At 34.8% G+C, this 13,466-nt stretch overlaps 3 protein-coding genes across 4 annotated transcripts in view; 1 reads left to right on the top strand and 2 right to left on the bottom strand.

Annotated features, from left to right (window-relative positions):
* The window catches only part of LOC130645199 (stomatin-like protein stl-1), a 102,848-nt gene that overhangs the window by 32,599 nt on the left and 56,783 nt on the right, over nucleotides 1–13,466 (bottom strand). The gene's annotated exons all lie outside the window — the stretch shown is intronic.
* Nucleotides 187–4,443, top strand: LOC130645200 (G-protein coupled receptor 157-like). 2 transcript variants are annotated; one of them, XM_057451105.1, is made up of 4 exons: nucleotides 198–2,230; nucleotides 2,846–2,970; nucleotides 3,133–3,339; nucleotides 3,859–4,443. In XM_057451105.1, the coding sequence occupies exons 1-4, from the start codon at nucleotides 1,726–1,728 to the stop codon at nucleotides 4,078–4,080; spliced, it is 1,059 nt and encodes a 352-aa protein (XP_057307088.1). In that variant the 5' UTR covers nucleotides 198–1,725; the 3' UTR covers nucleotides 4,081–4,443. The 2 variants fall into 2 exon arrangements, with proteins under 2 accessions (XP_057307089.1, XP_057307088.1); XM_057451106.1 differs by lacking the exon at nucleotides 3,133–3,339 and having other exon boundaries at nucleotides 187–2,230.
* LOC130646039 (uncharacterized) lies at nucleotides 8,227–10,183 on the bottom strand. The gene is made up of 2 exons (XM_057452173.1): nucleotides 8,679–10,183; nucleotides 8,227–8,501 (listed from the first exon to the last, which is right to left on the bottom strand). The coding sequence occupies exons 1-2, from the start codon at nucleotides 9,055–9,057 to the stop codon at nucleotides 8,227–8,229; spliced, it is 654 nt and encodes a 217-aa protein (XP_057308156.1). The 5' UTR covers nucleotides 9,058–10,183.

Below are 13,466 nucleotides of genomic sequence, written 5' to 3'. Positions count from 1 at the left end.
GGAATGGAACAAAGTAGACCAATCCACAAATCCAGCCGATCAAAACATCAACACAAGGCATTGTCTCGATGGCTTTGATCGGATTCGCCAACAAAATAATTACCCGAAAGTCCCGTTTTGCCCCTGGACAACAAACGGAAAAAATTGGATCTCAATTTCTCGTGCGTGAATATTATGTTTACAATGTCAATATTAAAAGTATTGTAGCAAACATTATTTTAAGTTTACAGAAATTGTTTTGAAAGATTTACTGGACTTAAAATTGTTGCTGCAAACATTTTTCGAAGACGCTGCAGTGATATGAAGTTTTTATATTTTTTATTTCCAGTATCAGTCAGGATCTTTTCGCACACCGCAATGCTTCGTTTAAACGCCTGGGGCGTTTACTAAATTTTGCTAAACGATTTTAGGGGAGTTTATTGGATGGAGAAATTTTATAGAAGGTCAGAAACAATAAGATATGTTGTAATTTAAAAGGTATATTGTAAAGCAGGCTTGTTTGTGTAAAAAAGGTATGCAGAAGCGTGCATTACTCTGGTAGGTGAAAAAGCACGACCACACAAAGTAAAATGGCTATTGATTTTGCAAAGTATTTTCAACGTTGTAATTCGATCTTTTTTATACTTATTTGATATAAGAAACATTTTTTGCGCTGTCTTCGATATCAAATTATCTTATTTTTATATTTTATATATCCGAAATTTTTAGGATCACAAAATTAGGGCCAGTGCCTTTGAATCTTGTGATCTGAAAAATAATCAGTTATTGAATTGATTGCTTTTAATAACTCTTCCGATCAATTTTTTAGCGAAGGCTTTTTGAATAAATTTCATTGATGTTCTACCTACTATGTCCATTATGCTCAACGCAAATTAAAATACTTGGACTATTTTTTATTTGCGTTGAAAGTCGACTATGTTTTCTACTTATTTTGTGCTGACACAGAAAACTAGATTTGCAAACAATATTAACTTCAAAAAATATGCTCTGAACGACGCATTTGATCATAGTGTTTTTGTTTTACAATTTGTTAGCTGTGAAGAATTGGGTACATAGCATTAATTTCTTCGCGTCTATCCTTCTATATGTTGAGAGATGCTTAAGAAAGGGGCGGCTTTTTTGTTTGTTCGTCATCTTGTATCTTTTCTGACTGAATAATCCTAGATCCGCCCCTGACAGCGATAGTTCTTCTCGCCGTTCCGGTGATAGAAAAGAGAAAATAGGCATTGGAAATGAGGTTGGGTAAGCGTCACAGCAATAATTTTTATTTGAAAGCTAATCTGTAACAGCCAATAGCATTTTCCCAATGTGAGCAAAAGACGACCAACCTCGTCTGCAGGCCATTTTTAGGCCTATAAGAAAATGATAGGACGACTTCATCATTGGTGTAGAAGAGTCTTAGTAACGAGATTGAAGATATTTAAATTGACGAATGCCAGGCTAATATTTTAAAAGAGACTGTTAGGTAACTGTAAAATAAAATGCACGAACTCATAATTTGTTAATTTCAATTATTTGCTTTTGTGACACTAGTAAAATTATGCACGTGATTTCGTTAACGTAATTTAAAATAATGACACATAAACTTCCATAACTTAAAGTTTTGCATGATCCTACAATTTTTGAGATGTAGACTAGATAAACGCACATTTCAACCATCAAATACTTAACACGTACAGTTTAAGTTTTTTTGTTAAAAAATAATATCAGGATTTTCACCAGACTATGATGATGACAAAAACTACCGACGACCTTCAAAGTCTAGCAAATGATTCATTAAACAAAACCCTCTTAGCAATGTCTACTGGATTGTCTGGAGTTGGTTGCTTGACGATTTTGATCACATATGGCTTGTACAAAGATATCCGTACCGCGTCTCGACATATCATCATTTGCTTGAGTATTGCTGATCTGGTCACAGTTCTAGCTAATTGCTCCGGGTTGGCTATCCCACCATCAACAGAGAATGATACTTTTTGTATTATACAAAGCTTCCTTGGTTCGACTGCAATTTTATGTTCATTTTTATGGACCATTATGTTGGCTGTTTATCTTTATGTGACGCTAGTTTGTGAGAGTCAGCGTTTAGCGAAACGAATGATTTGGCCATGGTTTCACATACTATGTTGGTCTGTTCCGCTGATAATTAACATAGTTGCTCTGTTACAAAGGAGGTTAGGAAACAACACAGACGCAGGTACCGCTGGTTGGTGCTGGATAAAACTCACAAGTAACTCATTAGTTTCAACTTCTTTTGTTAGTCTTTTCTTTTACTTTGTTGTAGAGTTCTTGATATCTAACCACCCTTTAGAAGTCTTTTCGAATATCCTTTCCTCATTTGAGTTTCCTTTACAACTTCTTAAGCAACATCTTGTAACTTAGGTCCGTAGGAAGCGGATGCGTTTTCGGGGTGAGAATGAAGGGCACGTGTCTACTGAGGGGTGAAAAATTAAGCAAAATAAATTGTTTAGATAATTGGAAAAAAAGAGATTTATCAACCTCGTCCCCAGGGCATCTTGTATCTTTTTCTCGCAAAAGCTCTGAATAACAGAAGTGTCAAACAGCATAGAAAGTAAACAGTGTATTTTTTTCTTATTTTTGCAGAAATAACAATTTCCCAGATTGTTCAGGTAAAACAACAGAGGAAGATATAATGTGCTAATGCAATTATTTAAGTTGTTTCTTACGTTCATATAAAATCTTTTCCAGGACTTTATTTGTGCTTTCCAATATAGGTTATCGGTGCGAATAAAACTTTTCTTTCATTTAAACCTCTGGAAACGTATAACATCATAAAAGTTAATGAGAGAGAAATTTAGTTGTTATTGCATGAATGTTTATTTAGGTACAAATGATCCTCGATGGCATATGATAGCATGGATGTTTATTGATGGAAAGGGAATCGAACTTTTAGCTTACGTGATAGTTTTAATACTTTATGTGGCAGTAAAACGTCACTTAAGGAGAAAGGTCTGTTTACATGTTTTAAATTTTCACGTTCCTTGCAAACAACTTTGTTGTTAAAATGTTTCCAAATTTTTTTCGTTATGGGGAACTTAGAAAACCTGTTAGTAAATTTTTAAAGAGTATTTCTTGGTCTTGGTTGGGTATAAATGTTTTTGTGAATTTTAGAGGAATAACTCCTTACCACGTACCAAATCCTTTATGAGTCAACGTACAGCTGACGCAGCGAGACATGCCGACAAAAAACTCATCATCATACCTTTACTGTTTATACTTCTGCGCATGTGGGGAACCATAAGATTTTTTCTTTATGTGGCTAGAAAGACAAATCATAAAAGTGCACCAGTGTGGGAAATTGTTTTATTGTATTTACATGTGAGTTTTTTTCCAGGTTATTTTTATCTTGCAATTATTTAGTGAAAATCTTATGCGACCAAGATTACATTTAAACGTGCAACTGGGACGAAAATTTTCATATCAGTAAAACTATTAGAGCTTTTAAAGCAGATTTGAGCATTAGGAAAAAATACTCTAAAGGTTAGTTGGAATAAACAGGGAGAGTGTGAGCAGGAGGGGAAGAATTTAATAGGGAAAAGATACTTTTTAAAAATAATAACTGAAAGAGCTTGCAACAATTAAGGGGGGGGGGGGGGGGGTGATAGAAATTACTCAAACTACTTGTGTGCAGATATGAATTGATTACAACCAAAATTAAACAGGCAAATGAGTTAAATATTTTAAAAAACAAATAAATAAGGGGAGAGGGGTGCAGGGGGGAGGTAAAAAAATAAGAAATTAGCAATGGGAGTTGGACTTTTTGGTTCTCTACAGTCCACTAGAGAGTCAACTAGAATATTGCAGATATTTCAAAACTTCAACTTGTATTTTTTTCAGTCTGTCGGTGATAACTTGCAAGGTGCTACAAACTGTCTTCTGTTTTGCATTTTCACACCAAAGGTTCGAAATCATATCAAAACATCTATCTTTGCATGCTGTCAAACACTGAGATGCTGTTACGTTGAGCATGATTTTGACGAAAGCATGGATGAAAGAACTTGTTTGCTGGATTCACAACGACAAAAATCGAAGAAGGAAAAAATGAATCTAAATGTTTGAAAAGGGTTTGCACTGTCGGCCCCAGAGCTCTTTGAGATAAAATCGAAAGTAGCTCTAAATCCCTGGTCACGTGATTGGATTCTGATTGGTCTACTATGAGAATTCTATCTTTTTCCGCGAAGGATTGTATTTAGCATTTGAACATGGCGGTGAAGACCCGAAGGATCGAAGTATGCTCGCGTTTATTATGTCGTGACTGAATTTAAAGCTGATATTCGGCTTTCTCTTTTATAAAAATTTACTATTAGTATTTGACCATTTTCTGCTTAGCTAACTATCATAACTCTGCCACTAGAAGTTACTGTATGTTATACAAACGTTTATTCACGTAGCTAGTAGGGAATAAGCTTTTGCATTTTTCAGTACCTTTTACTGTACTGTCAGATCCGCTTTCCCAAGTTGTGCTAAATAACAAACCCAATTAGGCCCCCATAAACGATAAGTCAATTAAAAACGGCTAGTTTACAAGCACATCGACTGGTGGCCTTGTGGTAGAGCATTCGCCTAAAATTGTGAATCGATCCTTTCTACTTAACGTTCAGCACGACAATAGGATTAATATCTTAGTGGTTATCTTGTTGAGCGGCTTTCCACGACTTTCGTAGCTCAAATGAGAGCTTTAAATGCACTAGGACCCCCTTTGCAGTACCCTCATTAATAACAAGCTGGAAACTGAAGAGGCTATCCTGAGTAAATAATAGTAGTAAATATAATAATAATGACAACATCAGGTAATCAAGTCAACGAAAATAAGCCACATAGTGAAATATTTGTCATCACGTGACCAAACCGGTCCAGAGCTACTTTCGAGGTTTTAATATCAAAGAACTCCGGTTGTTTCGCATCAATTCCTTTCCCAGAGTTTCTTTTTTCCATTTCTGATGTGAGTGCTGCCGCAAAAGAAGTAGCTCTGGAACTGGCCAGTTGAAGTTTGAATTTGATTGACTTCCCAATTTTGCAAGTTGACGGGCGGATCGTCAATACCAGTATACGTCTGTTTGTCAGTCACGCAAAATAGTACCGCAAGTAGCGAGACGCACGCAATGAGATATTAAACGGGCGAACCTGTGTTTTTTCCACGGGCAACCAACTAGTTAATAAATATTGCGCAAGATAAACTGTGCTTTTAATGTGTATTTTCAAAACGTTGAGGTAGTTCATTATTTTTCCACAAAAATAAAGTTGTAAATGTAATTTTTGGAGCTAATGCGTCTTGTTTATAATATAGTATGTAACTGTAGCTAAGCAAATGAACACTAAATAACTATCTACCTAGTCTTAACAAATATTCTTTCCTACCTCTTCTCCTTATCAAATTTTCTATGTTTCTCTAACCTATTCCTATCTTACAAATGCCGTTACATCTTGCACAAGGCTGACCACAGTCTTTTTTGTCTATATAAATGGGAAAGCTATATGCTAACCGCTTGACTGATAAATTAATTAGGAGAACTTATTTTGTAGAAAAATCAGTGACAAACCAAAAGAGTGCGAAAAAGAGTTCGGTGTGTTATGTCCATTCTGCTAGGCAATCATCTGGTAATACTGTTTTTTTTTTTTTTTTTCTTTGCACAAATTGTTACAACAATTCTCGAGTTATGTATTTTTACTTTTTATCTTTAATCAGCTGTATTGATTCGTTATATTTCTCAAGTTTCTTTAGCGAGGATACTCAGCTAAGTTTTCATGGTATAAGTATGCTTGTCTCGGTTGCTCTTACTAGCCATAACTAATCTTTTGTCTGTCTGTCCGCAAAAAAATTGTTGTGCGACAAGCACACGAAATAGCGTGTAATTTCAAGACGAACGACTCCGTGATTTTTTTCTCTGAGTTAACGGCTAGACTATATTATAATACGCAATGCGGTATAAAGAGAACGGGCGAACCCGTAGATTTTTCCACGGGCAACTGACTAGTTATTGACAAAAAATTTTAACTGTTGTGGCTACATGTCATGTTGAGCATCCCTGTCCAGTGTTGTGAATATTAAAAGCGGAATAACTTGAGTAGAAACGGTTGCTGACTTAAATGTTGTTGTTATGGGGCATTTTAAAAAAGTTGATCTTTTTAAAAATAGCTTTTGTATCATTCTCATACTAATTCTTCCAAAATTTTAGAATTCTTAACATTGTCTTTCCAAACAAAGAAATTTTATTATGATTTCTAAACCTCTTTGTAATAGAGGAGAACGCTTCACTGCCGTGGATTTGTTCTGCCCAGATTGCGAAAACGGCCTGGTTACAACCGGGACGGCCGGATTATGTACGCATGGTCTGATTATGTTTTTTTGCACTGGTTATGTCGTGGTGACCGGATTATGAACGCTGATATAATGGCTGGCCAGGCAGGCTGTGATTGGCATTTTCTTCGAACTTTTGTGAATTAAACATTCTCTGGAAGATAGAACACCCCTATAAACTAGACATGGCGAAAGAAAAAAGTATCGATGTAATTCTTAGTATAAAGTACTCTTGTAGTAAGTACATTTCAACATAATATACATACTTTGAAGCAACTAAATTTCACGGAACCTAAATTATTCTTTTTGGAGGAATTAAGTTTGGTGAAACGTTATTAAACTTGCGAATCCTAAAATTTAGTATTTGCCACGAAATTTTGTTTCATTTGAGAACAACAACAACTTTGCCACCAGGGCTGTCAGCAGTGATGACGAATGATATAAAAGCGCGGTCGGCCCCGATTATATTTGTTCTATAAGTCTCGAATAATATTTGACTGTCATACATAAGCCGACCTTCCCCGATTATGTGCGTTTTATAATAAGTGAGAAATAATATTAGACTGTGGTATGCAAACTGGCCTGCCCTGATTATGTTCCTTTTATTATGTTGCCCTGATTATGTATTTCCTGCCCTGTTCTTAACCGGGGCAAGCCGCCGTACTTAATTAGGCCAATGTTCATTATCCGGGCAGAACAGATTCGACTGTTGCCGTTGCTTTTGCTTCGTGTTTTATGACAGTTAATTTAATTCGCGTTATCTTGACTTCGTTAATTTCATGGAATAAGGTATTTGAAAAATATTTTGGGGATATAGGGATTCTTATGCGTAACTGTGACATCATCAAGTAGCTCTGAAACAAATAATTATTTTTATTGATCATAATTATCATTACTGAACATAAGAATTGAATGGCAAAAAACGTTTATTACCCCACACATGCCTTGATAAAACTCTTAAATACAACACACTAAATTATCAGTTTGCGACAGAAGTTGTAAAAAAATGCGAAGATCTCCTTCTTGCCTTGAAATTTAAGTTTGCGGATTCAAGTTTAATTCAAAACAATAATATTCCGCATTCTTTTTTTTCCTCATTCATTTCTGACTTTCGTGAAAGCAGGAAATTTTTTTTGCTAAAAAAGACAGAACTACGATGAAGTAGCTCTAGGAATGCGAATTGTTTTGTTCTTGCAACGATATCTCAGGGAAAATCAAACTTTTAAATAATAAAAAATCAAAGCAAGATATAGCATGAAAGATTAGAAACTTGATCGCAGATTATTTAAGAATGATAACATCGCGAACTTAATGAGACGTGACAAAGCCATCATTTTTCCCCGGGTATATGTTACTTGGGATGGAGCTGAAGATGACCCATGCGACTTGTTAAACAATACCAAAGTTACCGTTACCGACTAATCGCTTGAGGTTAAATTTTAATTTTTAACACCAAAAGTGCTTTATCGGTCATTTTTTGACATAAAAACACCAAACTCGTCCCCAGTGCCTTTTGTCTCTTTTTTTTTACTGAACAGCGAGACGAAAAGACACTGGAATCGTAGGCCGAAAATGGCCAATATATGGCCAAATTATGCGAAAAGATAATATAATGTATGCGTGACGTTCTGCATCGTCATATTATAAAGATGGTGCATTCAAGCGGGCTTCTTGTGTTCAGTCGGATTTTCAAGTTCAAGTAAATTTAAGCGAAAATGAGTAGTACACGCGTTTTTGAAGTTTTAAATAGAATCCAGGTTGCACTTGGTAGGAATTCATTTCCTGATATGAACGAATGAAATTGAAATTGAAATTGTACATATTGGCCCTCCTCCAACATTGGAGGAATACATGCAGGAAATAGGCAGAGCAGGTCGCACAGGACAGGATGCTGTAGCTGTGTTACATTACAACAACTCTGACATGTCGGCTGTTATAATCGACTTTGTTGCATAATTGACACTAGGTATTAATGCTAAGGAATTTGCCAATGTCCCAGATATTCTTGTTTGTGCAGATCTTATGACATATTCGCATTGGTTTGTTGTCAATAAACTTCCCTTATAAATAGAACTTTGTTTGTTGAACACAGATGTAGAATTTGTAATGACTGTACTTTGTGTTGGCAATTGTTGACTGACATTATCTGTAGTAGAGAACTTTAGTCTTTTTTTGAAATTGGCTACAAAAAAAACTTTGCAATATTATTTTCTCCTACAAAAATTGATTTTTTATTTTGATTGTATATAATGCATGCAATATTTTTTTCAAGTATTATATATATATATATATAAAATATATGAAACATTTTGATTATTATTTTTTAAATACAGTTCTGTGAAGGTATACAATTACCTACCTTTATTAGTTTTTACAAATGAGTTGTTCACACTTTTAGGAGAAATTGCCATTCGTTTAACAACATAATTTTTAGTTGATGATGATTGTACTGACTGACATTTTTTGCGAAAACTGATAACGTTTTCAATAAATCTTGAACACTTTCGGCATATAACATCGTATGTTGCGTCAGATACTATGATTCCTGTGACAGTTTCAATTTTAGCTGGCAATCCATCTGCCACATTGCTTCCACCAAAAATACGTATGTATCTCCCACAGTTACTTTCTCCACAGAGTCTACAGAATCTTTGCTGCCCATCCTCAGTGTTACCATGAAAATATACTTTCTTTGGAGTAGTATTTTCTTTTCCTGGAAGTGACAAAAAAATGCACATTTTAAAACTATATCCATGTAGCCTATCTATTACCAAAATAATACAAAAAAGATATTAGAGGGAATGCACATATGCTCATTACAATACATAAGGTAAACACGAAATACACAAAGAAGGTACCAGAAGACAGAAAAACGTTGATGTATTTTTACATACCTTTGTGCATGACATAGTATTGATACACTCGAAGGCATTACTGATATTTTTACCACCAAAATTATAAGAGAAATGAATTGACTTACCATAGATTACGTGAGACTTTCATTTTCCAAATGTATTCTTTAGGGTAAATTGCAGGGTAAATTGCAAATAAATTACAGAAGCCAACAATGTTTTTAACAAATTTAGTGACCAAAAACAACTGAAAATAAAAACAACAACAAAAAAATTTCTATCACTTCTTATACACCATTTTCTTTCATCGTCGAAATGTGCTTGCATGGTTACGGCATAATTCTTAGAAATGCGTATAATTACGGTAATTATACCCAACCAATCAAGTGCAGAATTCCGGCCTACGATTCCAGTGTCTTTTCGTCTCGCCGTTCAGTAAAAAAAAAAGAGACAAAAGGCACTGGGGACGAGTTTGATAAAAACACAACATTTAATTTTCCCGAGATATTCGTGAGTTTATAAATGTCTCTCTCTGTGGTAAACATGTGTAGTTCTTAAGTTTTGCAATCCCTCTTACCACAGTCATAAGAAACAAATATAGTCCAGAGACTCAGCCCTCTTTTTGTGAAGCATATTTTTTTACAGTGTTGACATGAAAACCGGTTTGAGCTGCTGTAGGCATAGTCTCGATGTCTTTAGTGACTTCATCGCTATTTTCTGGCTCAGTTTATGTAATATATTCGTCAATCAACTACAAAATCAAATCAAAGTCGTCTTGTTTGGCAGCCATTTTATTTTGATTTGATGCTCTCACGCTCCGGCCACCCCCGTCGATCAAGTTCATAAAAAAATCGGCCACATCGGATTGATTCTCTGTTTCTTATGACTATGCTTTTACCATTTTGCAAACTGATAGTTTAGTAAAAAAAAACAGTTGATCTCACGCTTTGTTTTATAAGCAACACATAATTTTATCTTGACTATCAGGCGTTTATTTGGTTACGTTGGGTACACCTGTTAGTAAACAAATTTTGATTTCCATCAAATAATTTTTCTAAATAATTATCTAGAACTATATCATTTGTAGCCTAGTTAACTAACTTTCTTTGAGGATATCAATTCATTTTCTCTGAAACGAAAGCTTAGACGTAAAGAAATGCAAGAGCAAATCCTGAAAATTCAAATCCACGTCACAGTAAATCCCGAATTACAATCAACCAATGAGCACATGTTACCCTCTTAAATAATACAAAAATTGATTATATTTCTACAGGCAAGTAAAGCCATTCTCATTTAAACAAAAGATTTCTTGATATTGACCACGTGAGCAAAGAACAATAGAATTAACCAATCATAAAGCGCGGTCAGAATACTGACTGCAAAAAATTGTTTAAGACCTACCGTAATATTTTCCACCTTAACTATTTCAATTTGTGGTAAGAAAAATTATGCTGGATCTCTGGCTATATCATGTGTAAACCTACGGAAAAAGAAAAACACTTTAGCGAACAAGTAGTAAATAAATAATGGTCTACAAACACCTAATACTCTAGGGAGGAGAGTTGATCCGTTTGTCTCGAAATAAAATTCCCTAACTAATGGTGCGAAACCTTTGTTTGATCATAATTGCCAATGCACAGTCAGCACACCCGGTGATAAGGATGTGTTTTTTTGTAATCATACGACCTCTTTTGGGAGAACTGGAAAATTATTACACGAACAACAATTGTATTCTAATTGGTTTGAACTATGTTGTTTCTCGTTAATCATGACAAGTGGCACGTAATTTAATACTAAGTTCATTTCCACACACCATATCCCATATCATTCTCGTCATAACAGCTCGAGCTCGTATTTTTATTCTATTTTTTTAAATTTAGAATTTTTTCGTTCTGTTCCCTAAAAAAATGCTAGGTGGTCTGAAAATACACACATAGTATAAAAATTGATTGGCTAGATTTTGAGCTTATTTATTTTTTTTACTTTCTTTGATACAAGCAATGTATATATTCTCATAGGTCTTGGCCACTCTGAAAATAAAAATTATGTATATGACCTAAATAATTAGTCCCATTATCCAGCTTTTCACACCCTCGTCCACAGGGATATTGGCCCTTTTTGATATGAGAGACGACGACAAAAAGTATTTTTCGCCGTCCTCTCGCACCAAAAAGGCAAAAATCCCTATGGACGAGTGTGCAGCTTTTCATTTTGTTTGATTTATGACTTTGCAATCCATTCGATAATGACACAATTATATGCAGCTCATTAGACTGACGATGGACACGTCCGCACGATAAAAGTAATTGCTATTGAACTTTACCACTTTGTTGCCAGCGCTCATGCAATAGAACTTTGATAAAAATTAAACCTTTGCTACTATATCATATTTTATTCACCACGCTTCTGTACTTCATCAGCGCAAAATAATTTTTTACAACCTCAATACCAAGGCTTGTATTATTTGTTGATATGAGGATGAAACGCGTACTCGTATTAAAATAGCTACAGGCCTTGAGATCGAGGTTGATTATTAATATAATAACATTTTTTATATTTTATTTTTATTAAGATTTCTTTCAACCTCGTCCCCAGGACTATTTGCTTCTCAACGGCGCTGCGCTTTCTGATAGTTCTAAAAGGTGCTGGGGTCGAGCTTAGATTTCTTTGCATCATCAGACACCGTTTCTTTTAAACCATCTTTACTTTTTTTTGGCACAGAGTCATTCTCGTCTGTAAGGCTTTTTGATAAGTACATTAATTTTCAATAGCTACCTTTTTGCATTATGACTTTTTATTAGTATGAAATATTTTAAAATACATAACGTTTTAATGGTCCTAAATTTAGTTAAGTAGGTTTTAACTGTAAACTTTAATTTTAACCCCTTATTATGGGAGGGCAATTTGTAACAACTTTTTAATTATGCACTATGGGCTAAGCGGCGTTTTTATTTAGAGAAGACCTAATACTAGTTCTAAGGTACGACCAGCTTTGAACCCAGGACCTGTTTTTATATTGGACACCAGAGACGCAGCGGCAATGAGAGACAAAAGCCCTGGGAACGAGATTGAGGTACGACTTAATTTAAAACGCAGCAAAGCTCAATGCGAAGCTGTAAAAGAAATCTTTAAAAACGTTAAAGTTAAAAAACTTATAAACAAATAATGTGAATTACAGTTTGGGGCACGTTCAACGAATTTAGGAGGTCTATGTAATGACGTAACCTTTGTCAATATGTGACGCTAAGTGCAAGTAAGCCAAATCTACTGTGTCATATAATCCTGCCATGTAATTCGTAATAGAAAAGAAAAATGCCTCATTCATCCGTGAGGTAAACACGAATTTTTTAGGTAAGTTAGGCCAATCCATATTAACGCGGCAGAGAAAAAATAGATAAGTTCACGGCTAATGCCGGGTTTGAAAAATTTGAGCGTATATTTTGCGAATTATCTTTTTGTTTTGATAAAATCTCTGACCGCAGAAAAAAATTTGATCCTAATTTTTATTTGAATCGTAAAAGACTAACTTGTCAACCCAACAAATCTCATAAGAAATCAAGGGGGACTGGGGATTAAGTTGAAATAGAGCACGTGTGATGACGACATAAAAAACAGGATCAAATTACGATCACTTCAATAACAACTTCTATTTCATTTGGACAGCTTATTTACCTTAATAATACTGCAGTTAAATCCAATGGATGTTTTTGGGAAACGCGTTTGAAATATTATTTTCGACTTTTTTTAGAAAAGGACAGCAATTTCAGTGTCGGATATAATCTCGTGCCTAGAGCATCTTGTATCTTTTGTTTACGCACTAAAGCCATCACGGACACATATCACCGATTTCCTTTTCCTCGTCCTCAATTTCCCTTTATTTTGCTTCCTGCCATCTTATGAGCATCGTTGTCATTTTTTCAATGAACAAGACTATGGATCCGATTTTTTTGGTCAAGAGACACACAGATTTTTTAAAACTCAAGTTTTACTTTTGCTTTAACCCACTAAATATGCGGGCACTTTGGGGTGAAAAATAACAAGTAACATCGACACACCGAACTATTCCATTTAACGCACTGGGCGCGTTAATTAATTTCTAAAACTTTAGACATAAATGAAAATGGGAGCTTAGTAAAAATGAAATTCTTATTTTCCCTAGTACTGAGAAAGTACAACAAACGGTAAACTCAATCCACGTGGAAACCTCTGGAAAACAAAATAAAAGAAAATTGACTGGCAAAGAAAACAACAATTATGCATTTTATATTCAAATTTATTTTATTAGCTAGTTTTAT

Source organism: Hydractinia symbiolongicarpus, chromosome 5 (assembly GCF_029227915.1).
Source record: "Hydractinia symbiolongicarpus strain clone_291-10 chromosome 5, HSymV2.1, whole genome shotgun sequence".
Lineage (NCBI taxonomy): Eukaryota > Metazoa > Cnidaria > Hydrozoa > Anthoathecata > Hydractiniidae > Hydractinia > Hydractinia symbiolongicarpus.
This window is presented reverse-complemented; position numbering and strand designations above follow the sequence as displayed.

What these genes read in the sequence shown, in the direction of transcription:
- LOC130645200 (XM_057451105.1), top strand. Translation starts at nt 1,726, where the DNA reads ATGATGATGACAAAAACTACCGACGACCTTCAAAGTCTAGCAAATGAT. An exon ending in GTGCTGGATAAAACTCACAA is followed by an intron (nt 2,231 to 2,845) that starts GTAACTCATTAG and finishes ATGTTTATTTAG; the next exon opens with GTACAAATGATCCTCGATGG. An exon ending in TTGTTTTATTGTATTTACAT is followed by an intron (nt 3,340 to 3,858) that starts GTGAGTTTTTTT and finishes TATTTTTTTCAG; the next exon opens with TCTGTCGGTGATAACTTGCA.
- LOC130646039 (XM_057452173.1), bottom strand. Translation starts at nt 9,057, where the DNA reads ATGTGCATTTTTTTGTCACTTCCAGGAAAAGAAAATACTACTCCAAAG. An exon ending in ATTTGTAAAAACTAATAAAG is followed by an intron (nt 8,502 to 8,678) that starts GTAGGTAATTGT and finishes TTTTTTTTGTAG; the next exon opens with CCAATTTCAAAAAAAGACTA.